At 51.5% G+C, this 25,585-nt stretch overlaps 6 protein-coding genes across 6 annotated transcripts; 2 read left to right on the forward strand and 4 right to left on the reverse strand.

Moving 5' to 3' along the window:
- Positions 1 to 64: 64 nt before the first annotated feature.
- AtWU_06149 (putative 3-hydroxyacyl-CoA dehyrogenase) lies at positions 65 to 1,927 on the reverse strand (the record flags this gene model as incomplete). The annotated part of the gene is made up of 1 exon (XM_035501259.1): positions 65 to 1,927. The coding sequence occupies one exon, from the start codon at positions 1,925 to 1,927 to the stop codon at positions 65 to 67; it is 1,863 nt and encodes a 620-aa protein (XP_035357152.1).
- Positions 1,928 to 3,187: 1,260 nt separating this feature from the next.
- Positions 3,188 to 4,719, reverse strand: AtWU_06150 (cytochrome B5; the record flags this gene model as incomplete). Its single annotated transcript, XM_035501260.1, has 3 exons — positions 3,188 to 4,381; positions 4,428 to 4,588; positions 4,644 to 4,719. The coding sequence occupies 3 exons, from the start codon at positions 4,717 to 4,719 to the stop codon at positions 3,188 to 3,190; spliced, it is 1,431 nt and encodes a 476-aa protein (XP_035357153.1).
- A 297-nt stretch (positions 4,720 to 5,016) lies between these two features.
- Positions 5,017 to 6,681, forward strand: AtWU_06151 (cytochrome P450; the record flags this gene model as incomplete). The annotated part of the gene is made up of 1 exon (XM_035501261.1): positions 5,017 to 6,681. The coding sequence occupies one exon, from the start codon at positions 5,017 to 5,019 to the stop codon at positions 6,679 to 6,681; it is 1,665 nt and encodes a 554-aa protein (XP_035357154.1).
- Positions 6,682 to 6,781: 100 nt separating this feature from the next.
- AtWU_06152 (Zn(II)2Cys6 transcription factor) lies at positions 6,782 to 8,964 on the reverse strand (the record flags this gene model as incomplete). Its single annotated transcript, XM_035501262.1, has 6 exons — positions 6,782 to 7,493; positions 7,543 to 7,633; positions 7,690 to 7,824; positions 7,883 to 8,121; positions 8,187 to 8,648; positions 8,699 to 8,964. 6 exons carry the CDS (start codon positions 8,962 to 8,964, stop codon positions 6,782 to 6,784), a joined length of 1,905 nt encoding a protein of 634 aa, XP_035357155.1.
- Positions 8,965 to 10,166: 1,202 nt separating this feature from the next.
- chsE (chitin synthase class Va) lies at positions 10,167 to 15,898 on the reverse strand (the record flags this gene model as incomplete). Its single annotated transcript, XM_035501263.1, has 4 exons — positions 10,167 to 10,198; positions 10,258 to 15,488; positions 15,541 to 15,729; positions 15,786 to 15,898. The coding sequence occupies 4 exons, from the start codon at positions 15,896 to 15,898 to the stop codon at positions 10,167 to 10,169; spliced, it is 5,565 nt and encodes a 1,854-aa protein (XP_035357156.1).
- Positions 15,899 to 20,024: 4,126 nt separating this feature from the next.
- csmB (putative chitin synthase) lies at positions 20,025 to 25,452 on the forward strand (the record flags this gene model as incomplete). Its single annotated transcript, XM_035501264.1, has 4 exons — positions 20,025 to 20,317; positions 20,366 to 23,989; positions 24,037 to 25,301; positions 25,355 to 25,452. 4 exons carry the CDS (start codon positions 20,025 to 20,027, stop codon positions 25,450 to 25,452), a joined length of 5,280 nt encoding a protein of 1,759 aa, XP_035357157.1.
- Between the last annotated feature and the right edge of the window lie 133 nt (positions 25,453 to 25,585).

Consider the following 25,585-nt stretch of genomic DNA (forward strand, 5'->3'; position numbering starts at 1 on the left):
ACTAAAGACGCATGCACTGCTTTTGGGTTGAATTGCAGCGGTTAAATACAGACAAAACCCAGACCTATTCACTTACCAACGCAACCCCAGTATAACACCCCTCATCCCTCCACACCACCTTTTTCTCCCCATCCTCCAAATCAACACAATACATACTCCCTCCCAAATCAGCAACATACACCTTCTTATCCTTCCTATTCACCTTCAACCCAATAGGCTCATTAAAATGCCTTGCCAGAACCTCCCTCGACTCCTGCACCGCCACCTCACCACCAACCTTGACCCTATTCATCGAACACCCCCACGGATGCTCTCCCCGATCGGTCCAATATAGCATTCCCTCCTCCTCGTCAAACTCCAAATCAATCGGCTCCGGCAATCCCTCCAACACCATTTCGACATCTTCCCGACCATCAGCCGTCTGTCCAGCCGGCACCTCCAAACCAGCACGGAATATCCGCCCCTTCCCACCTTTACTCGGGCCCTTCTGCGTCCAATACACATGTCTGTTCTTCCGGTCCAATGCAATGCCCACACACCACCGCGTCATGTCTCCGCGGTGGGTGGCATCATCAAGCGCTCCTGTCCGCACCAGCACCTCATGGCCAGCCCCGTCGAACCGCACCCGATGCACGCTCATCCCTTCGCGATCGCAGAAATACACGTGCTGCGTTGTATCATCAACGACAAGCTGTTTGGGGGTGTGCACCGCCCCAGCTGGAAGTAAGGTGCATATATCCTGACCATCCAGTGTCGCCGAGTGCACAGATCCATCGTGCGTGGATGTCGACTGCCCCATGTTCGTCCAGAAGATGCGTCCTGTCGTCTGGGACACATCGATCCCATCCGGGAGAGACTGGCCTGAGATAATGGTGACGGGGGGCATGCCAGTGGTACCTGGCTGGAACTTCAGTATCCTCCCAGCGGTAGAAACCTTCTCGATATCAGAAGTATTCGCTCCCAGCCCAACATCAAGAAGATATAGCAGAGGCGCTTCTCCCACCACCTTCTTCCCGTTCACGTCTTCAGTAAGATCATCAGGCGGATACAATCCTCCCAACCCCTCAGCAGCCTTCTTCCCAACCCTCCCAACACTCACAAATTTCTCCCTCACCCAATCCACCGTCCACCGTCCATCCAGTCCCCTCTCCCGCACATAATTCTCCTCGATATCAGCCACCGTATCCAGCCCAACCGCATCCATCAAGCGACACGGCGGCAAACTCTCCTTTCTACCAAACATCTCCTCCCACAACAGATCAATCTCTTTGGGTTCACTCACACCCTCCGCCAAAATCAACAGTATTTCACGCTTAATCGCCGCCCAGAGACGATTGAAGATGAACCCCGTGGACTCCTTCCTCGCTGTCACCGGGATAACTCCACACTCATCCAACACCTCACTGAGCATGGGGAATACCCGCTCGTCCGTCTCCCCACAGGTCATTAGTTCCACGGTACGGATGGACGGTGGCATAGTGAAGTGCATGTTGAGGAGAAGGACCCGTCGTGACAGTGGCAGATGGCCGCCAATTAGGCGGGATTTGTAACTGCTGCTGTTCGACGCGAGAATGCAGTCCGCTGGACTGTGGGCATGGAGATCTGCGAAGAGGGTTTTCTTCAAGGGCAGGATCTCAGGAACGGCTTCGATGACTAGCCAGGCGGTGGCGACTGCTTCAGGGATAGAGGTGAAGGTTGAGATTTGGCCTGGAGAAGAAGACGGATGAGGGGTATGGGTAGTGAATTCGTGGATGTGCGTCGAGACGTAAGTTCTTGCAGAGTCAAGAGCAGAGGACGATGGATCGCTGATGTGCACGGTATACCCGGCAGATGAGAAGACGGCGGCGATGCGGCGGCCCAGGATACCGGCGCCTATGACGACAATAGGGCGAGTTTTGGAAGGATGGGGAATGGTAGTTGTAGACATTTTGAATGCTGTAGATTGGAAAATGAAGTATAGTAAAGAAAAATAATGGTATAAGATAAATGGATACAATATAAGAGCACAGATAGGAAACCCCAGCACAGCACAGCACAAAAACCGTCCATCCGTACGATAGGAAGATATCTTATATATATACATATTTAAATATATATATATACACTCTACCAATAAATACCCAGTACCACGAACCCGTAATTCAAATCCCGAAACTTCACGTATACAATTCCTATCCACCACAATGCCGGGAAGCCGAAGTAACCCTAACCCAACCCAACCCAACCCGCAACGGAATGACTTCGGAGACCCTCGGACACGGAACGGATACAGTTCGGAGAGCCTCGGACTCGGAACAGAGAAACAAGTTCGGAGAGAGTGTTTAGAAGCCAGCAAGTACCGGATCCTGAATTCTTGGACTCCACATGGGGCGTTCTTCTGCACAGTGGAAAATCGGTTATCGGCAAGTTTAGCCTCCTTACTAGACTGGAAGTTCGGAGAAGATTAGTTCTTCTCGGTTGGTGTTGTTGTTGTTGTTGTTGTTGTTGTTGTGCCGGTTTCCGAGCAGGGTGGTCTTTAGGGATGGATTTCTGGGATATTTGATGGAGATGGTTAGGCGGGTTTTGAAAGATGGATCAATCCTGTTTTGACCATTTTTGGGGGATTAGTGGGCTGGTGGGTCGTTGGTTGTAGGATGTTGATGATGATGATGATGATGAAGGTGTTTGCTCTTTGAGCCTGGCTGGGTTACAAATGATGAAGGCTGCTGGTGTATACTACTAAAAGGTGCGTTGGTATGATGTGTATGTTGGGATTGAAGTAGGGTACTAGTATGTCAAGATGGAGGGTCAAAGATGTATGGATTCAGATCTATCTGATCTCAAGAGAGTAGTTGGTTGTTGTTGTTGTTGTTGTTGTTGTTGTTGTTGTTGTTGTTGTTGTTGTTGTTGTTGTTGTTGTTGTTGTTGTTGTTGGAAGATATGTTATTACTATGATTTACTGGAGGAGATGAAATGATCAGTATTTGAGTAGCTCTCAATGTACTGGGGAAATCGTAGTCAGAGTTAGAGCATATTAGCAAGGATTATACAGAGTTGCTTGCAATCTTTGATGCTAGGGGGGGATTTGCCACCGACATACTGCTACTACGTGCGGGTTTATCAACTTGGCGGCTGGGCTATTGGTAAGCTGGCCCTGTTATTGGTAAGTGGACTCTATACGTGAAACTGAAATTGTTCAACTAATCTATTAGAACAAAAACACCTGATCCCCAGCCTTCGCCACCGCCCCAGGCATAGGCCATGCCAATTCCAGCAACACCTTCTTCATAGCCCCGATCATTGGCGGCGGCCCACACAGCAGCATTTTACTATCCGGTTCAACAACAGGCAAATGCCTCTGAATAAGCTCAGCACTCACAAACCCTCGGTACCCAGTCCAGCTATCATCAGGCCTACTCAGCACATAGTGCACCTGAAACCTATCTGAATGATCACGAGCAAAAGCCTCCAGCTCTGCGCGAAGCAAAATATCCTCCTCGGTATTATTAGCATACAGAAGCGAGACGCGCGTATCAGTGTCTGCCGGATCCTCGCAAATGGCGCGGATAAGCTGGTACATAGGGGTGATGCCAGTGCCGCCGGCAATCATGCCAATGTGTTTGGCATACCGTGGGGAGTACTGCATGGCGCCCTTAGGGCCGCGGATCTCGATGGTATCGCCTATTTTCATCTGCGCGAGGTGCTGCGTCATTGCGCCCTGCGGGTAGGCCTTTACGAGGAGCTCGATGCGGCCGCGATCCTTGTTGTTCGATATGGGGGTGTATGAGCGTGCTACGCTGGTGCCGTTGATTGTTGCACGTAGGGCGATGTGTTGTCCTGTTGGGAGGCCGAGAATGTCGTCGGGGTTCGGCAGGGAGAAAATAATGTGGTAAACATTCGGGGCGATCTCGGTCTTCTGGGTCATGGTGAAGGGTCGCCATTGTCGCGGGTTGAGAGGCTTTGGTCTCGGGATGGTGATGGTTGTCTTGGAAAGGTGCATCAGATGCGCGGGCTTGGATGGTCTGTGAGAGGCATAGTGCGTGAACTCTTGCTGTACGTCTAGCTTCGTCGACGCCCATAAACCTAGGCCAAGTGTTGCGGAGAATTGGATGATGCTGGAGATGCCTGCACCTAACCAGAATTGGCTGGCGTTATTGCCATCGGCGCCCCGTGGGAGTTGGATGAAGGAAAGCGCCGAGTGCTGCACAACCTGGAGGGCTTCTGAGGGCGTCATGCCTCGGTTATAGACTGACACGATGGCTGTGACGACGAGACCGCTCAATCCGAGTTTGCTTGCCGTGCGAAGGAATCCCCATGGCGAGGGCTTCTTCACGTTGACGACAGCGGACTGTGACACTTGTTCGAAGGTCGGACGGTAGATCTCCACAGTCTCGGCTTGTTCCTAGGCAAGTCAGGATATGTAGTGTGAATAGGGGCTAAGATAGTACCTCTGAAGGTAAGTCGCCAACAAAGTAGGGCTCAAGCTGCTCGCGCGCCTCATCGGAGTGGCCGATTTCTTCAAAAGCTTCGGTGGCATCGGTACCGGCGGCTTCGATGAGAACTTCCTTTCCACCGGGATGATCTTCTAGATAATTGGTAACATTGTAGACTACACTGACGGTCAACTTCCATATCCTGCGAGGCAAAATAGTAAAGTGACTAACCCTTGTTGTGGAGGACGATCCAGAGGTCGTCGGCCGTGTTGTGCTTTTGCACTTGCTCCAGGGTGAATGTCGCCATGGCAAATTGTGTGCTGTAGGCTGGTTTATTTCGTGCAGACACAGGGCATACTTTATAACTATCATTCACACCCTGAGCGTGATGCTTCCGGTTACCCGTGCAAACATAAGACTGGAACCTCGGCCGAAGTTCGTGCGAAGTCCGTACGAACACCAAGGAGGTGGCCCTTACGTGACACTAAGTAGACATTGGAGTATGTAGAGGCCAAATCTCGTCTTTAATGGAATATAAAGGTTACCCTTGCCAAAACGCAATCCCGGTCTGTTGTCCTACAGCAGTCCATACTTCCCTTACAACATGCAGTGTCATTTCTACCTCGTAGGCGAAGTCGTCGCCACAGCGCAGTGTCTCGAAGTCGACGCCCTCTGGAAGTTCGAGGACCTCCAACGCGCAGTCGGGGGTGTATTTCATGTCGTTCAGCCTACCGGAATTTCGTTCCACACCTCCTCTAATGATACCTTGACAACGGTGTCCGAGGTGCTCGCGGCCGCGACGACGTCCACTTCTCCCGTAGGCCTGCGCATCGACGGTAACGCCGTGCAGACGCCACAGGGCCCGCCAGGCCTGCCGCTCGTTGGCAGCTTCTATGAGATTTTCCCGGACCACCTTGGCAACCATTACCGCCTGTTCCGCAAATATGGCCCTGTTATCAAGACTACCAATATGGGCAAGACTATTTACCTGACGGACGATCCGCAGGTGGCAGCAGTGTGTTTCGCCGAATCAGCGTACATGACCAAGAAGATCAATTCCGACCACCCACTCTGGGGCGTCAAAGACAACACAGCCATCTTTATCGGTGACACGGAGACGGAGAATTGGCGGCTGGCGCACAAGTACCTACCGCCAGCTATGGGGCCCAAAGCAGTGCGGCACTACACGGGGCTGATGCAGGAGTGCGCACGCAAGTCATTGCCCGTGTTCGACGAGCTGGACGCCCGTGATGAGTCCTGGAACGTATACCAGTACATGATAAAACTGGCATCGCAGACTATTGGCCGCTTCTCTCTCGGCAAGGATTTCGGCCACTTCAACGCCGTCGACAGCCCCCTGCACCCCATCGTCACCAACATTGCTAGTCTGCTCTCGCTCAACAAGAAAATCACAGCCCGCGGTGAATGGTACCGCCACCTGCCCTTCGGCGACCCGGCTCGTCTACGCCACGTCCAGCACACCATCTACTCGCTGCTGCAGGAGCAGGTCGACACGGTGACGGCCGAGTCGTGCAGCACCGACGCGCCCATGGCCGACGCCGCGTTGTCTGCTACCTGTATCGTTGACTACCTGTTGCACGCAGTCGACGACGCAGGAGCGCACTTCCCGCCATCCCTGATTCTGGCCAACATGCTGATTGTGACGGGGGCTGGGTTCACGACCACATCGGCGCTGCTGTCATGGCTGATCTACTGCCTCGTCACGTACGAGGGTACGCAGGACCGGCTGTACGCGGAGCTGGTAGAACACGGTATCGTAGGCCCTGCTGGCGAGCGAGATCAGACGACCTGGACGCCGGACCTGGCACACAGCCTGCCGTACATGGACCGGTTCGTCAAGGAGACGCAGCGACTACACAATGCCTCCTTCCAGCCGGGCCGCACAACAAAGACCGACGTCGTCCTCCCCGGCGGATATCGCCTTCCTCCCGATAGCGTCATTGTGCCTGCCCTATATGCCATCCACACCAACCCCAAGGTCTGGCGTGATCCCTTCCGCTTCGACCCGGACCGCTGGGACACGGACGAGGTTAAGAATCGCCACCGCTGCGCCTATGTACCGTTCGCAACAGGGCCGCGCGGCTGCATCGGCTTCAACTTTGCTTTGTTGGAGGTAAAGATCCTGCTGGCCGAGCTGGTGAGTAGGTACGAGTTCGTTCGTGACGGTCAAGAGGCCATCGATTATGACCCAGAGTTCCAGCTCATTCGGCCTTTGAACTTTTATGTGAGGGCTAAGCGCCGCGTGTGATTGACGATTGAGACCATTGTGTATATAAGTTGATAGACAAAGTACTTTGTAGTGTTAATTAGACGTGTTGTATAGACGTGTTGTGAATATTAGCAAGTATTCAGCCGGCACTGTGGCAAATCTCGCGCAGGGCTTTAAGGGCCCGGGAGTACGGCCCGAAGTAGCGCACATTGGTGTCGTCGTCGCACCACTCGGATTCTTTCTCCTCCTTTTCGAGCACAGCTATCAGTCGCTGCACAAGGAGATCCGACTTGCGCCGCTCATCGACTGGCACATGGTTGAGGCTTTTAAGCGTGATGGCGCAGCTTACCGCGTTGTGAACAAAGGCCCAGGAGCGACACACGCTGGCTGAGTATCGGTGGAGATCGAGAAAGCTCTCAATGGCTTGCATCGCGCGCTGCACGCAGTCCACGGCTACGGCGGTTGGAAAGGGCGCGCCAGTGTGGCCATCCAGGTACACACGGTTAATTCGGCAGGTCACATACCCGAGATGAATATCAAGCGCCAGTCGCTCGAGATGATCCTGCAGCGAGACGCATCGACGCTTGTCGACAAGGAAAGGGGCGGCGGCATCGCGGATGCCATCGAGCTGGCGTTTGGATTTGCGCATGCTCTCTAAGGGGTCCTGCGGGCCATCTGTGGTTTCTTGGCGCGCTTCTTCGATGATCTGATGGCAAATTGCGAAGACACACTCCTGGAAGCTTAGACCATCCGTGTCATGTTTGTATGGGATTGAACAGTTCATCGCTATTGTTCCCAAAGGACGATCGTATGTGAAAGAGAGGAACGTGTCTTGCCAGATGAGCATCCACCTAGTAGTCATTCAGACAATGCAATGTACAAGGGCTCTGGGAAGTCTACCATAATCTGCTTCGCTCAAACTGCTCTGCCTCCGCCAAAGATGGAGACGCTTCATGAAGCCCGATACTTTGCGCTAGTCGTATAGTCGCGCCTGCGTCAATCAATACAAAGGCCGCAGAGAATAGAAGTAATGGTGCCTTCTCTTACCCATGAGGATCCACGCGCTGTTGGTATCCAGATTGTTTCGCAGACAGTGCCCAATCAAGGCCATGGCCTGAATTTGGTCTGTATTAGTCTGGTAAAAGAAGTTGGACATACGCAGACATTGAAATGACGAGCAAACTGCCCACAGTCAGCGCCTTGACTCGAATACAATCCTCTCACCACAAAGTCAACCTACCAAGCACTTTGGACCGCAAATCGCGCTCCTGGATGGGATCATCCGAGAACTGGACCCCACATGCAAGAACAGCAAACAGCAGCGCCATCCAAGAAGAGCTCGGCTCCTCCGGCGGCGTCATCGCCTCGTGTGCCAGCATCCGCTGGTCCAAGAAAGCGAACAACGCCTGTGCAAACTCATCAATTGCCGCCAGCGCTGGGTAAAACGGGTACGCTTTGGTCTGGTACGCCTGCCAGTAGCTGCAATATCCATTAGCACATTGCGCCTCATCCACCAGAGCAAGTACAAGGAAGGGGCAACCAACCGGATCACGTCCGAATCCTCAGGCAGCGTTTGGCACACATCGCTCAGGGTGGCCTCTGCACCCCAGAGATTTATAAAAGGGTATGCTCGCGGCATGCATTGATTGATCAGGACATCCTGCAGAGAAAGATCTCCCGTCATCGCCGACATCGTGGTCTGGCGGCAACCCAGCGCCAGTGGTGCGTCCGCGTGTCGACCGAGGTAGATCGTTGCACCTGTAGCATCTTCGACAACGCACCGGCCAGGTGATTTGCTAGCAGGTCGAACACGCATGCCAGGTAGTCGGGCAACGCTGCCAGTCCGCGGGCTGGGCTGCGAGGCAGGCGTGGTTGTTGTCGCCGCCGCCGTAGCCAGAAGATCAGCTTTGAGCGAGGCGATTTGTTCCTCAATGGCCTCCAAGCGGGAGATCAGGGCCGCTGTTGCGTCACCTGGGTTAGCCGACAAAGTGTCATTTTCGAGGTTCCTGGGGAATGAGTATCAGCTTGGGCAGGGAGTTCTAGAGTGGCGGCTCACGTTGAATTATAGTTCTGAGATGGTCCCTGAGGAACGTCGGCAGAGGCGGAGGGAAGAAAATCCTCGTTCCCAGTCTCAGAAGATGTCGGCACACGACAAAGTTCAGGATGGCTGCGTTTGACACAGCTGGAGCAAGGAACCTGGCCGTCGCAGCGGACCTTGCGATGTCGACAGGGGAAACAGGATCGGATGCCGCGGGACTTGCGCTTATTCTTTAGAAGCTCGCGCACTAGGCCAGTGTCGTATGGATATGCGCTATCGGCCATTATAAACACCAGCTTCTATATTCCATGACCCTTTAAAGTAGAAGTGAATGGAATGGAACCAAAGTTGAGGACGGATTGAGACGGACGGCGGGAGGCACCGCACAGGCATCCAGATCACGTGATCTACACAACTTCGCTAGTTGTTAATTGACATGCAACAGGGACTTGTGGAATGGCTGAAGGATTAATGCCCACCCGTTGATTATGGGCGGGCAATTGCGGAAATCATTGTACCTCCTTAGAGTGTTGTTGAGGTCAAAGATTCCCTGCTATTTCCAGACGGCGATTGCTTAGTTTGGCTCTCCGGGACGCCCCCATGAAAGACATGCGCACTTTGGGAGCTATTCGTTGGCTAGCTGGTATATTCTGTAATTATCTAGGGCGCTGCTCCCTCGGATACATTACTTTAGCTTAATTGAAATATTTGATAGTAGGAGTAGTGATATTTAGAAGACTCATTTTCATGCTATTGTCTATTTGTTCTTTTCTATATTTATATTTATTATATGTAACAAGGGCTATATATCTATATAAATATTATTCTATATGTTGAACTTGTGATTGTCATAGTACTTACTATTATGGACATAGTATATGGGATGATGTTTGTTCAGTTAAGTACTACTACCAACTTGTTTTCTTAGTGTTTCCCTACAAATGAACTTGAACCACAAAGGTTGAATTTGTCGGTCTTAGTGCCATGAACTTGATAATGAAAGATTGGTAGCTTTGTGTGCATTATACATTGATGCTTTGTATATGTACTTGGCTGTAAAAAAAAGCGATGACTATCTAATGAACATGGTCTACCTTGCAAGAAACAAATCAACCGCTCAATATGCCTCATAATGACAAACAGACATATGCAGGCAAAAACACACATTAGAAACAAGAGAAAAAAAAAACAAGAATATAAAGATAATGTACAGCGCCACGCCAGAGCTGTTTGTACAGCTAATGAAACATAAATTAACAGGAACGATAACGACGTTCATTGATTAACCATGCGTTTTGGAGGGAGATTGTTTGCAGATAAAAAGATAACGATAACGATATAATGATGATGTTCATGCAATCGTCGTCAATGTCATGGACAGATGGAGGTGTTTTTTGATCATGTCAGCTAGAGTGAAGGGCTAGCTGCTTAATCGGCTATTGCGCATCCGGGTAGATGCCATTTCGGTAATCGAGGAACGATCGTTTTAGAGATTGCCGGCAAGAATGGCTTCGGTGGCTGTAGAGGAAATAATGTCAGCGAAATACTGGTTAATAGATGTTTTTGTGCAGCCTTACCTGAGTTGATGTAGGGACGTTTAGCGTCAAGGTTGACGCCGAATCGTCTCTCTAGTTCCAGCTTGATGCTCTTCTTGGTCACCGTCATCAAGTCGGCGGTGCGCAGGATCTCGCGGATCTCCGACAAGAGGACATCGTCGGCTGGCAAGTGAGACAAGTCTTCCATCTCCATCTCCATATTCCGGCTCATCATCTCTGAAGGCGCCAAAGACATGCGAGACGAGTAACGGGGAAGGTTGAACTGAGACACTGGTCTCGAAGCCGGGAATCCGTACTCAGATTGCATTGGGTGGTAGGACTTGGTGCCGTAAGAGAACCCAGAAACCTCTGAACGATCGTCCCGCGAAGTCTGAGCTTCCCACAGTTCGGCCTGATATTCCTCCCACGTCTTTTTAGGGATAGACGACGGGTCAAACTTTCCTTCATCGGAGATAACGACCTTGCGGCCCTTCTCCCCAGTAATGACACGTGTATTACCCCAGGAGAAATCGTCCATATGCCAGAATGAGTACAGGGGCAGAGCCAGCGACGAAATAGGGATACCAAGGATGTAAATGAACATCCATCCAATCATGTCCCACTTACGCCGGAAGATGAAAATGAGTGCCTGCAGACCGTAGATGGCAGCCAGAAGCACGAATGCCGTCCATGGAATCGTGGAGGTGTCATGAATGAGCCAGTAGATCAGGTAAACGATGTAAGCAACGGTGACAGGCTGAATGATTGTACTGATGAGATCCACAAACACAATGAAGCGCATACTGAAGCAACAGAAACCGCAAAGCTGATTCAGTGGTATCAGCTCAATTAGATTGTGGACCGTAGAATTAATCCACCGACGACGTTGCGACAAGAACACAGCGAAGCTCTCAGGGGCGATTGTGAAAGCTTTAGCGGCCGAGATATACTTCGTCTTGTACTTGGGATGGTGCTTGATGAGCAGTGTTGTCAGATAACGATCTTCACCCAAGTGCAGCAAATTTTTCATGTGGAGAGTGTCGACACGGATTTCTGCATAGGCTTCAACAATCTCTTTGCTCACGAACAGAGGCTTCCCGCTTTCGGCTGAGCGGATGCGATACATGGTGAAGCAACCCGGCAAACAAGTAATGGATCCGAAAAGACTCTCAAAAGCTTTGACAAGGTTGTGGGAGATGTAGTATTCGTAGACTTGAATCATTGTCACCATTGACGTTTTGGCGTTCGAAAGAGCAGTTTCTCCACAGATACCCAAAATGCGGGTATCGGCCAGCAGAGTTGACACCATTCGTGTTGCAGCATCAGGAGCCACCACCGTATCGGCATCTACCTGTAGAATAAACTCATAGAACGTGGGATTGACACCGATGATGTTGCGTATCTGGTGATATATCTCCAGCTCCATAGGACTCATGGGAAGGTTGTAATGGACGCGGTTGAGGAACCGCATAAGCACCATCTGGGAATCACGCTTTCCTCTGTTACCTGGCCGAGCGACCTCGGAGGGTTTACCGACCTTGACAACAACCAGGAAAGGAACGATGTGGCCCATGACCTCATAGAGACCCGAGTAAATCTTACCCATATTGTGCTGTTTCATACCTTCGCCCAAACTTTCGAAGCTGAGCGGCTCGGGGTCGACGGATTCGGGTACGCCTAGGATGTCCAAGACGATTCGAGGGGTAGGACGATCGTTTCCTTGTCCGATAATCATACCATCACAAATAACCACGAGAAGTTTGCGTTTGTCATCATAGCGCATGCGAGCCATAGAGTCGATAGCACGGCGGAGGGATTCCTCGTCTTCAGTGTAGGCTGGGACTTGACAAATAATGAACTTGTCGAGATTCTCTGGGAGATTCTTTCTTGAGAATTGCAAGGCCGCCAAGAACTTGAAGACGACAATCAAACAGATGAAGATTGATATGGCGAGGATGAAGTAACGGGCAAACTGACAACGAGGCGAATTACGTGTATCAACATGGCCGACAAAGAAAAGATTGTCCAAGCAGAGCTGCATACGTTCGCGCATCACGTCGGATATTGCCAGGTCCTCCCAGTATTTTGTCAGATCTTGACCTGGCAGTCGTTGGAAAAGTTGCACAACAAGGTCATCCATGAAGTCCCGATCGACGTTAGTAGGGACCGATTCCCCTACAGGAGCTTGCACTCTTCGTCCTCCGGCCACATATGTCGTCAGGTCGTATACCCTCCCGTTGATACTCCCAATATACTGTGACTTGTCTCCCAAAGTTCTCAGGTATGTCGGGGTGTAGCCAACCCATCCCTTGAAGTAGTTCGCTTTGAGCATTATCATCTGCTCCTGGAACCAATCGGGGCGAGAGTCATTGGTGAAGTAACGGAAGTCGTGGTATACCCAATTGGTATCAGTAGTACTGACGGTGGTCGCAGAGCCGGAGACGTTCGTGGAAGAGTAGTCCAAGAGCACTGTAGGGTCAATCGAGCCGGTTTTTCCTGGGCATAGAGCCGAAACCTGAACTGGGAAAAGACCGGTGGCATCGGTACCAGCATAATTCTTGAGTTGTTTCTCCGGGACGATATCTGGGTAGTGAGACGGCATGAACTTGCCCAAATTAAAAACTATACCGCGAATCGCGACGAATGAATTATGCCCATCCTTGCCGTTGTGTGTGCTCAGCTCACCCGAGGAATACACATGCTGTGTGGGACAAATCAAACCAGGGAAAGCGACGATGAAGAAGATTGCAAAGGCACAACTGAACCAGATGATTAAGTTGATCGCAAGCTTCTCACGCCAGGCAGTTCGAACATCCTTTCGGGACATGCGTCCAAATGTTTTGATCATAAAATCCGGGATATAGAAGGTGAGAAGGTAGACAATCGCCATCCAGCGTTTGCGACTTCCGGAAACAGGTGCCTCATCAACTTCCTCCATCTTCTTTTCATTGCCCTTTTCGAGCATTTGTTCTCTCGTATCCAAATTCCGGAACATGTCGCCCGAATTGAATGCGGAGGCTCCAGCATCTGAGCGCCCATCGAACTCACGACTACTGGAGTACCCCTGTTTCCCATCCTCCCCGTAGATGAAACCACCCGGGGACTGATCAGATGGGCCGAGGAGTCGGACTTTTGAATCAGCGTAGCCTCCAGCTCGCGCGTGAAGCAGGTTATCCCCGCCTTCATCAGAGCCTTCCGCAGGATATACAGGGACAACACGCTCGCCTAATTTAGCAAGATCGGCCCAGCAGCGCTCGCTGAGAAAGACACCCGTGCTGCCTACTCTAGCTTCGTTCCCTGGCCACCGCTTCTCATCCAAGACGACTTCGGACTTCTCTCTGTCGCTTCCCACAACGACGTTGCCAATCTCAGCCAGGCCTAGAAACTCGGCAAACGGGAGGAAGATGCTGAAGTCGGCGTTCCTGAGCCGCTGACTGATCTCCGCAATGCCAAAGGTCTGGACCTGTGCACGCACGCACTTGCTATCGAACTGGTTCGCAATGCGGCGATCGTTGGGTTTCAGACAGAACACAAAGTAAGGGTTCAAATTGGCAGAGTTTAAGCATTTACTAACGATATCCAACGAAGAGAGGAACTGGCCCGCAGCGCCTTGCATGCCGTTACCCGGCATCGTACTCTTTCGGCGGCCGGAACTTTTTGACATGCTACCTGCTTGACTCTCGTATTCATCTTGATCGTCCGCTTCAGGTGCATCGAAGGCTAACCGAGATGGTCCAGCCTTCCGGCGAGCCATGCTGGGCATTCTCATAGGCTTGGAGCTCACCTGTGCCTGCATAATCGCGGTCCGCTCCTGAGGATGGGTGACGGTCTGCAAAGCTTCTTGACCAAATAGGTCTCGCACGAAGTCACTACTTGTCGACCTCATCAGGTTCATAAGATCTCCCGAAACAACATCGCCATTCTCCTCCAAAAGGCCATGCACGGGGTAATCGACCTCTCCGGCGAAATGCTTCACCGTGAATGCGGACCGAGCACCTTGGGAGATCAGGGTAGTCCCTTGTCCCGTGCTGCCGACTGTAATGGCGGGGTTTTTGTTCTCGAACCGCTTCTTGACAGACTCGAGGAACTGAGAGTCGGTTCGGCCCCGCTTAGTCTGGTCGTCGAGGATGCTCAGAAGGCCATTTCCAGATTTCAGTAAGCCACGAGTAGCATCGCTATTGTCGAAGTAGCTCGTAGCAGGCACAGTAACTTCTTCACGATCTAGCATCTCAGCCTTCCGCTCGAAGAATGACTGCAAGCAGAAATTGTACAAGGACTCGGTGGCCGCATTGCTCAGGAGCTGATCGAGCGTAGAGCCAGTTGCGCTGGCCTGAGAGAAACCAGGGAAGTCGAGGATGGAGACAGTGTTCGCCACGCTGTCTTCAGCCGCACATATCCGCTGATTGATACCCTCGAAGATATAGGCCACCAGCAGCGAATATAGGGTGCGCGCGAGCCCATCAGCATTTTGCCGAGCGCCCTTCGGATCAAGCATCACTGTCACGCGTTCCCGACGAATCGTCTTCGTCCGATACCCGAAGCTGGTCTCCAGCTCTTCCACCCCCAATCCCAAAAAGGCAGCAATAACAGAAAGGACATCCTTATTCTTGACGACGGTGACCGTTTCACCACCCTCATGAGAGTAACCGCCCGATTCCTCCGCCGTAGTGGTAGTGGCTTGGCCACTAACAAAGTCCAGCTGACCAAGGTGAAGAATGGTAGCAAGGATTTGACAGAATTCGGCGATCTCACTGCGAGGGAACTCCAATTTCCTGAGTGCGGTCTTGAAGTGTTGGAAACCATCGGCATCATTGATACCGACTTTAAGCTGGGTGGGGTGGCCGAGGTATCTCCACCTCTTGTGACCAATTGAGGCGCCTGAGAGCTTGCCACCACTCGTTGACACATGTATAGAACTGTCGAAGCCCAAGTGTTCCTTCTCCGCAGCACTGGTACCGGCTAAGAGATAGTAGAGCACGTGAAAACTACGTTCTCCCGTGGGCACTGAGGCAATGCGACTGCGCTCTAGCCTGTGGTCGATAATCTTACCACCAATCAGGGTGGGATTGACCGAGGAAGACCCGTCGTATTGCAGTTCCAGGAACAGTCCAGCTTTGGACGCAGTTGGCGTAGTCACGGACTTGGTCGTAGTCAAGGTATCAAAAACGAACGCAGCGTAAGACAGCTTCGACGAGAGTGGGGTCGAGGAGAACGAGAGAAATGATGATAATAGGTGTGAGCGAATGGTCGTCTTTCCAGAGCCGCTTTCACCACTAGAATGACTGTCAGCTTTCCATATAAGCAGTTATCGATATGTATGCTCACAGGAAAACAATGGCCTGGTTTTCTCCACGGGCACCTAGCCGAGTAAATGCACGTTTGGCGAGGTCTTCCGCCTCTCCCATAGCACTTCCTTCCTTGTCGCCATCGGGACCGCGGGATGATGTTGTGTATGTGTTCAAGCTGATCAATGCCTGGGAGGAAAGACGGGCTGTCGGTAAGCCCACATGAAACCTTAGAAGCCGCTGTCAGTGAAATGAGCTTCATACTCTATGAAAGAGAAACCCTACCGGCTTGCAAGGTGCGCGGTTAAGTGAGTATCCGACTGTAAATGCGCTGGTAGGGATGGTAACGACGACTGGGCATGGGACGGTGTACGCCCGGAGGGTGCAGGTCCAGCCATGTTGCTGGTGAGGTTACCACCTCAAGGTTGAGGTTGTGGAAGTTGTCAGGCTTTCGCCGCAATCACCACAAGGGCACCTGCAACAAAATCTGTAAAGACTGTGGCCGACAGAAAGCGAGATCTTGTCTGGACCGTAATGGAACTCTTCAGGTATGCTTGGCCGAGGTGGGCTATTTCCAGCCGAGGAATGTTCGATTATCTTGGATGGGGAATTCCTAGTAGTCTAGGGAAGATAGGTGCATTGCTCGTATAAAAGGTAAATGCTAGCCGATCACAAGACAAAGGGCGATCGGGGACTATCCAAATCTCCAGTGTGGTGAATGTGAAATGGGAGCAGCCCTGCTGACGGAGGTAGCGAGAGGCAGGCGTGGCGCGATCCGGCCAAACGATCGTATATAGGCGGTTTAAGATGGATAAACGAGGGATGCTCAACGGAGAGCCTTATTTAGATTAGAATAACAGAGCCAAAAGAACCGAAAGAAGAAGGAAGAGAGAAGGAGTAAGGAAAAGAAAAAAGAGGCAGTCAACAATACAAGTGCGACAGAGAGAAAGAGCACAAGTCGCTGCTGGGAAGCTGTCCGGGGTTAAGCAGCGGAACAATAATATGGACTACTGTTGATAAAGGGAAAAACTTACAGACTTTGGGCTGTGGTTGGTCTAGCTGCGACTCGGCGCGCCAGCACTAACAGTCACTATGTTGCCCGACTGGGTAAGTCCGTATGGGACTGGTTACCAGACGGCGGGGGGGAGGGGAAGTTGCAAATTACTAGCGGGATGGTATCGAGGGGGTTTTACACGGTTTGGGGAGGGACCACTACGAAGTAGGTCGGTGACGGAGAAATCAATTGATTCATGTGGAAAGAAGAAGAAAGAAAAATTTCACAGGCCAGAATGTTCATCCCGAGCGGCCAGAATCATGTCGGTCATCATCCACATCCCAGATAGTGCGGTGCTTGTTTCTTTCCCACTTCCCACCTTCCATGTCTCCTGAGATTGGGGATTATTTTTGGGACGATGCATCCTGCGCTGACAGCCGAGGACCCGCGGATCCTCAGCCGGTGGGGATTTTCAGTCCGGTCGGTCGAACCGTCCCTTGATGGTCTGGTTACTGGTTAGGTTAAGACCCGAGCCAGTCAGTCAATGAGGGGACCATATTTAGATTAATCCCACTGGCTGTGGGATGGTTGAGGAGGAAAAGAAGGAAAATAGAAAAAGAGGGAAAAAAGAAAAAAAGAAGAGACATCGGTCTCAGTTCCCGCCTCGAGATATTCTGTCAATCCTCGAGCTGAAACCACACTGATTTCATAAATTACTCTTTCCCTCATTCTGGGGTCTCAGATATACTACTACGCAATAACTTCCCAGATATTATAATTACTTCAATACTTCATTACTTCATTACTTCATTACTCCGTACTGATGCGAAAAACAACAGGACTGGCGAGAATGTGAGACGAGGCTTCCCGGCCGCCCCAATCTATTCTGGCAACCGGATTCAATCTTATGTCAATCATACAGCGCCACACGCAGGAAAAGGGGTCAAGTCTCCTGCCCTCTCCCTTTGACAGCAACTCACGCTTTGGTGACCGACAGGAACCGGGGGGCATGAGGCCTCAATATATGCACCCAGGCCTGCAGCGTCTCGAGTTGATACATATTACGAGTCAGTTGTCGGCCGGTTAGCGATCTGCGGTTAATATCTAATAACTGTGTAGATAGATAGATAGAGGATGGAGCCATGGGTGTCGATGGCGGAGACTTGACTGTTTGGGATTTAAATGCGAGTAGGCCAGAGCCAAAAAAAGAAAAAAAAAATACTCACTCATATCCTCGGTCGGGAGATCGTGAATGATCACCCACCACCACCACTCACAAGAGCAGGGGGGAAAGGAAGAGAAAGATAGCCAAGAAGACCCTGAGGGGCCCGGGAAAACATAAAAGAAACAGGCTAAGCAGGTGGTCGGGGTGGACCGATTGGATCATTCGATCTGTTGATGAAACTAGGGGGAGAGGGTGGGTGGGATTTCCCTTGTGGTTGCTGGTCGGCGGTAAAGCACTTACTCCGTAGAACACGCTGGAAGATCCAGTTTTCTACCATCCATATCCACCCACAGATAATTGTGCTTTTCTTTACTCTTAGAAGCCGTGTTGGATGGAGGCAGCCCAGAATCACAAATGACTGGCCTTGTTAAAATGACTTTTGTGTGTCTTTGTTGAGAGAACGAAACGTCACCTGTAACAGTACGGCTTGAGGTTACCCAACTTTAAAGTTACCCTTCATACCAGACCAGTCATTTATCTATTACTAAGTAAGTAGATAAATAGTCCTCACTAATGAGATACTCCTTCCCTATTCAACATGACTAGTTGGTCTCTACTACCAGCATCAGACAACCACCTTACCTATCTCGTAGACTACTACCGTGTCACACGGGCGGGTATTACGATTATGGATGCTGCAGAATAAAAACAATGGCCAGGTTTCTCGGAGAGGGGGGCGCGCACTCCTTTGGAACAAAAATAACAACAACTTCAAGGCGACCCGCCGGCACTGGGGGCCGCCATCGTAAATCATGCATGATCTCTTGGATTTTTTTCATCACAGCATATGACAGCTTTGCCCCTCCGCTCCCCAGTCGATGGATATCCAGAAATAGCAGAGACAAAGAGAACGGACCCAACGATGTTGTTGGCAAGGTTGATAAGGTGGTGGTGGCAAGATGGTCAGCAGCCATTGGCTTTGACTGAGACATTGAATGTTGTCCTGCCGGGTAGATCCAGTCGCACTGGCTGAATGCTGGATGGGAGAAACCCTCAAAACCTCACTAGTACCGTACGATGAGATACGGCCTACCCGATTAGGTATCGAGCCCCAGTTCGGGTGAGACAAAGTGTGCCATTTATAGGGTCCTTAAGGGTCTAGGGCCATGGATCTGACCCTTTTAGCCCCCTCCATTGGTTGGCTGTAAAGTACTGCTGCACGCCACATGACATTTTCAGGGAGCCCTGATGCTGGCCCGGGAAATTTTCAATACTCCAGTGCAAGGGTTCTATTGCTGCTTACCTGCACCAGTAATGTATGTATCTGTGTATCTATGTATGCCTGCTGCAGGAGAACACCTTTTATTCTTTTTTTTCATTTTTCTTTTTCTACTTTTTCAAATTGGCTTTCTCGAAACCCTCGTCGCATTTCTCCGAACTGAACTAAACCCAGTAGTCGCAAAAAGTGTGCGAGGGGGAGGCGAAACGGTGTCCTCTTTCGGGAAGCTCCTAGTTCGGTTACTAAACGACCTATCGCCTTAGTTAGAGTTAGCTAGCGGATGGCTAGCAGCAACCATAGTGCTTTTCGCTCGGTTTTCTTTGCAATTGCAAGGCTTCGGGAGGTCCAGGATTACCAATGAGAAACCCGGGCGACGGGACAGAACCTCAATTGAAACAAGCAGCCCACCCACTCACTGCAGAGGTAATTTTCATCCTGCCATACCCGCCCATCCCCACTAGAGTTAAGCTGTTGGTGGTAAACTAAACCCAGAGATACCATACAAACAACAAATTGGGGTCAGCGGCCTCGCATCATGCTCTCGCTCTCTTTCTCTCTCTTCTCTTTCTGCTCTGTTGCTCGGTCTTCTGTCGGTTTAGTTCCCCTCTCGCTGCTGCTTCTTTGATGTTCATTGTTTTGTGTTTCTGTCAGTACTGGCTGTGATTCTTTGCCTTTTCCTTCTCCGCTGCTTCTGCTGGTCCGTTGCCTCTGTGTTTTGAGCATAATCTTAATAATTTGCAGCCTTTCGTATGCCAACATTCGCTACGACCCATCGCTTCTAACGTTCGCTCCAAACGATACCTATCGCCTGATCGCTGATCTATACCTGCGAATCCATCTCGATCGTTGACAGTCAACTCCAGTGAAGTCAGCTCTTATTTTAGAAACTCCAAAGCACTTCCGTCGTTTGAGTTTATTCACATGCGTCCATCGCCTGCCACCCGGTGAAGCTTGCGACACCCCATGCTTTGACCAGCGCTCGATATCCTTCCACTCGTTCAACCTGGTCTATAAGAGTGACCTCCGGATTGGCACTGCGCCTTATCACTATCGCTATACAAGTTCTGGGTCAAGCAGAAATTAGCTATGTCAACTCGTTTCTCGGTCTATTCTAGTCATTCCACGGGCGTTTCCTCGTCCCGTCCAAGTGCTCCCTCAACTGTGACGACAACAACGCTGCTGAATGCGCTGCATGCACATTACAACTCGGGGCAGCCCTATCAACTGGATGCAGGGACAAGCTTGGTGGTGAACACATGGGTTACCGCTACCCGAGCAAACCCCAATGGTCAAGAAGGAGGGACGATAGATCGGGATTTGGCACTCAGAGCTTGGGAACATGCACGAAGACGAGCAGAAGATGGTTGCATTGTGCTATGGTAAGCATCGAGCTCTTAATTACATGGACTAAAGGCTAACTTGTTCAGCTCGACCCATCAATCAACTCCATCCATATTTGGACCTTTCCTGGCGGCGCTACCTCTTACCACACCGAACATCGCATTTACCGCTCTTACAGCTCTCCGACCCTTCCTGTCCGCTGTAACCTCCTTCAACCCTTCTTACTCTCTGTACTCTGCTCTGTCTGCTCGCTACTCCATTAACCTGAAAGGTGATGTTGTAGGCCTCTCACTGGCACTGTCCACGTCTGGCATCAATGTGCGCAAAGGCCTTCTTGATATCCCTACAGAGGCCGGTTATCGAGCATTTGACGTGTTCTATTACCTTCTAGCGTCGATCTCGACCCCAGCAGAGCGAGAGTTTCTGAACCTGAAAGATGCCTCCTCGTACGCTCTGCTCAGTAAGTCGGGTACATATACGCCGCCTCCGTACCTTCCCACCGCCGACGACGCTGCTGCTGCGGAAGACTTCAGAGCTGCGCTCAAGTCGATCGGCATCAAGGGAGCGGCTCAGCGTGGTCTCCTGTCCACCCTTGCCGGTCTGCTGAAGCTTGGTAATGCCACTGGCTTTTTGGTTGACCAGGAAGATCTTGAGGAAGCATGTGACGAAGTGGGTGGTCTGCTCGGGTTGGATCCGGAAGTTCTGCTGCACAGTTGCTCCACTGATGATCGCGAGGTACTGATCTCGGGGATTTACGAGGCACTGGTTGACTGGGTGATCGAAAAGGCCAACGAGGCCATTTCCAGCGAGCTTCAAGCGATTCTCGACAACGACCCCAGCACCAGTGGTGGCTCTGGTCCTGGCGGCCAGTGGACTGATGATGACACGGTCAGCATTTCTGTGGTGGATATTCCCAGACCTGCTCTAGGTAAAGCTGTGGCAGTTCGCAACGTGTTCGATGACAATACTGGTATCAACGCGGAAATGAAGGAGGATGGCGTCACTGTTCCTCCTGTAGGACATGCTATTGCAAACGATGTTTCCTCTGCGGTAGCCCAGGTTGAGGCGGACCTCGGAATCACCACGGGTTCTGCTTGGCACGAACGCGAGTATGAACTCGGCAAGCGACAAGAAGTGCTGGAGAAGGTTGGGCTGGAAGTCGACATGGACTCATTCCTCCGAAAACTTTTGCTCCCTGTTGAATCCGAAGGTATCACGGTTGGGAAGCGGGGCCGGTTTGATCTTCCCACCACGCTGGGAAGTAGCAGGGTCTGGCACCATATCTCCGTCCACCCGACTGATGATCTGCCCGAGACACTCAACACCTTCTCGCCGACGGCCGCCTGGTCAGCAGGAGTCGTGTCCCGGCAATTGCGGGAATGGAGACTTGCTGAATGGGCCAACCGACGCCTCAGGCAGATTGATTTTACGGCCGACTTCGACATGGATGAGTTCGTCGGCCGTTATTGCCGTCTCGGATGCGCTGAGGGTCGGGATGGTGTTGAGAGTTGGTTGATGGAGAGAGGCTGGACCAACGGAGATGCCTTCGTGGGTCACCAGCGAATCTGGATGAGAGAAAGTGCATGGTGGGAAGCTGAAACAATGCTTGACATGAAACCAGACGAGCCCGCGACGGCCAACCCTTTCCTGTACGGGAACACCATGCTCGATGCCGGGATGCCCCATTATGCGGGAACTCCTATGGCAGAATCCACCAGCCTTCTGGGCAGTCGAGACGACCTTCTCAACCACCGCCAGAGCACGTTGGCGCCCAGCTTCCATGGAGGCGCCAAATCAATTGCGCCAAGTGTCCCCCAGACTCTAAACATGGGTGGCGATTATGGTCTCGGCTCGAAGGGTGATACTAGGAAGTGGGACAATCCGTATTCTGACGAATACGCCCATTATAACAACGGCGAGCTCGACCCTGAAGTCGGCGACCCCAAACACATTGAAAAGAAGCCCATTACTCAGGGCCGACGCATCTGGGTCGGATTTGTCTGGGCGTTGACTTTCTGGATTCCATCGTTCGCTCTGCGCTGGTTTGGCCGGATGAAGCGTCCCGATGTCCGGATGGCCTGGCGCGAGAAGCTCGTTCTGATGCTTATCATTCTGCTGTTCAACGGTGTGGTTTGCTTTTACATTATTGCCTTTGGTGATCTGCTTTGCCCGAACAAGGACAAGGCTTGGAATGAGAAGCAACTAAGTTGGCATGCTCTCGACAACGATTTCTATGTCAGTATTCATGGGAACGTCTACGACATTACCAAGTTCTGGAGACTTCAGCACAGTGATTCTTCGATTGAAACGACAACGAGCAACATGAAGCCATTCGCGGGTGAGATTCTGGATCAGTATTTCACCCCTCCGTTGACTCGCTTCTGCTCGCCATACGTGACGGAGCAGTCAGTCACTCTGCAGTTTAACAACACCAATGCCCTCGAGTATCCCAACGCAGAGCACTACTGTGGATCTTATCACACCCCCAGTACCACCACCAAGCTGCACAACATTACTTGGTATGAGGACATCTTTTTGCCCAAGATCAAGACCTATTACAAGGGTCCCCTTGTTTGGTCGAAGAGCACCGTACAAAAACAAGCAACGGATAGTTCACGGTATTGGGTCATCGTTCACGACAAAATCTATGACCTTACGGACTACTTCTATACCGCCGAATTGTTCGATAATGACGACACTTACGCCTTCCTACCGTCGAGCGTAACCGACTTGTTCAAGAATTATGCGGGTGAGGATGTTACCGACAAATGGCAGAACACAACAGACTTCCAGCAGTCACAGACGTGTCTTGACTATGTCTTCTATAAAGGCAAAGTGGATTTCCGTGACAGCCCCCGCTGTACGGTTAACAACTGGATTCTTCTCTCGTTCACGGTTCTTATCTGCGCTGTTATCCTTGTTAAATTTGTTAGTGCCCTTCAACTTGGCTCCAAGCGTCGTCCTGCACCACAGGATAAGTTCGTTATCTGCCATGTGCCGGCGTATACAGAAGGTGAGGATGCGCTGCGTAAAGGTCTCGACTCCCTCACGGCTCTTCAGTACGACAACAAGAGGAAGCTCATCTTCGTCATTTGCGACGGTATGATTGTTGGTGGCGGAAATGATCGTCCTACACCTAAGATTGTTCTCGATATTCTGGGAGTTGACCCGAAGGTTGATCCCCCGGCGTTGCCGTGCAAGGCCATTGGCCAGGGTAGCGAGCAGCTGAACTACGGCAAAGTGTATTCTGGTCTTTACGAGTATGAGGGTAACGTGGTCCCGTATATTGTCGTTGTCAAGGTCGGCAAGGAGTCGGAGCAGAGTCGGCCCAAACCTGGAAACAGGGGAAAGCGTGACTCGCAGATCATGATGATGCAGTTCCTCAATCGGGTACACCATCGTTCACCTATGTCGCCGCTGGAGCTGGAGATTTTCCACCAAATCAACAATGTCATCGGTGTCGACCCTGAGCTCTACGAATACTGTCTGATGGTGGACGCCGATACCAGTGTCCGAGAAGATTCACTCAACCGTCTGGTTGCCGCTTGTGCCAACGATGCACGCATTGCTGGTATTTGTGGTGAGACCAGTCTGCAGAATGAAGAGCGAAGTTGGTGGACGATGATTCAGGTGTATGAGTACTATATTTCACATCACCTGGCCAAGGCGTTCGAGTCGCTTTTCGGTAGTGTCACATGTCTACCCGGATGGTAAGTTGATTCAATCCTTCGACAAGTTCATTGACTAACAGGAACAGTTTCTGCATGTACCGTCTGCGGACCGCCGACAAGGGCAAGCCTCTGATCATCTCTGACAAGGTTATTGAGGAGTATGCAGACAATGATGTTGATACTCTTCATAAGAAGAACCTCCTGTCGCTTGGTGAGGATCGTTTCCTGACTACGCTTATGACGAAGCACTTCCCGGAGATGTCCTACAAGTTCATTCCGGATGCGTACGCCAGTACGGCCGCGCCAGAGACCTGGTCGGTCTTGCTGTCGCAGCGTCGGCGTTGGATCAACTCAACCGTGCACAACCTGGTGGAAGTGGCCATGCTGAAAGATATGTGCGGATTCTGCTTGTTCAGTATGCGATTCGTCGTGTTGGTTGATCTTCTCGGAACGGTCATCCTGCCTGCGACTTGTGTCTACCTGGGCTACCTGATCTACCGCGTTGCCAGTCACACCGGTCCCTTCCCTATGATTTCGATTGTCATCCTGGCAGGTGTTTATGGTCTCCAGGCGATCATCTTCCTTCTGAAACGGCAGTGGCAGCACATTGGCTGGATGATCATCTACATTTTAGCCTATCCTATCTACAACTTCATTCTCCCGCTCTATTCGTTCTGGAAGCAGGACGACTTCAGTTGGGGTAGCACGCGTATTGTCATTGGAGAACAGGGCAACAAGCGCGTGGTGGCAGTGGACGACGAGGGCTTCGACCCGCGTAGCGTGCCGCTACAGCGCTGGGATGACTACGCGCTGGCCAACAACCTGCCGGGACGGCGCGGTGACTTTGGTATGAGCCAGGAGAAGATGTACAGTGGCCGTTATGATGATATGGCGCTGGAGATGGATGACATGCACTCGAACTATTCTTCGGTGAAGCCGGCATCGACGATCCTGACTGGGTTCCCGCATCACCAGGGCCGCCACGGCAGCCCGTACATGCCACCGCAGTCGCCAGCACCGTTTGCCAACACCCCGGGTAACCGCAACTCGCACATGTCGAGTCTTACGCGATACACGGATCAGCCGTTTGCCAGTGGACATATGGCGTCACGGTCGGTGGGCAATCTCAGTGTGCCGGATGGATTGACGAACCGCCACAGCGTGGGGCTGATGCAAAGCACGGAGAACCTGCTCGGGCGGCCCAACTCGCGCAGTCCCGTAGGTGGGATATCGCGACCTGTGAGTGCGTTCGACTTCCGGGGAAGCGGCGGGCCCGACGAGGGGTCGATCACCGAGGCGATCCGCGCCTGTTTGGCGGAGGTAGATCTGGACACGGTGACGAAGAAGCAGGGTGAGTCATCTTCCACTGATTTGATCGGATGGGATGCTAACAAACAGAAACAGTGCGTGCATTAGTCGAGCAGCGACTACAAACGACATTGATAGGCGACAAGCGGGCGTTCCTCGACCGACAAATTGACCACGAGCTGGCCAATATGTAAAAAGTCGACGTGAGGAAGAGACGGGATGTAATGGATGTAATTGATTTTGTTTTCCAGTGTATACGCGAGCATACATAGCTATCATTTGGCAGTATATGAATTTCGGGCGGGCGTTAGCGTGGGCAACATTCAT

Source organism: Aspergillus tubingensis (genome assembly GCF_013340325.1).
Source record: "Aspergillus tubingensis WU-2223L DNA, scaffold_7, whole genome shotgun sequence".
Lineage (NCBI taxonomy): Eukaryota > Fungi > Ascomycota > Eurotiomycetes > Eurotiales > Aspergillaceae > Aspergillus > Aspergillus tubingensis.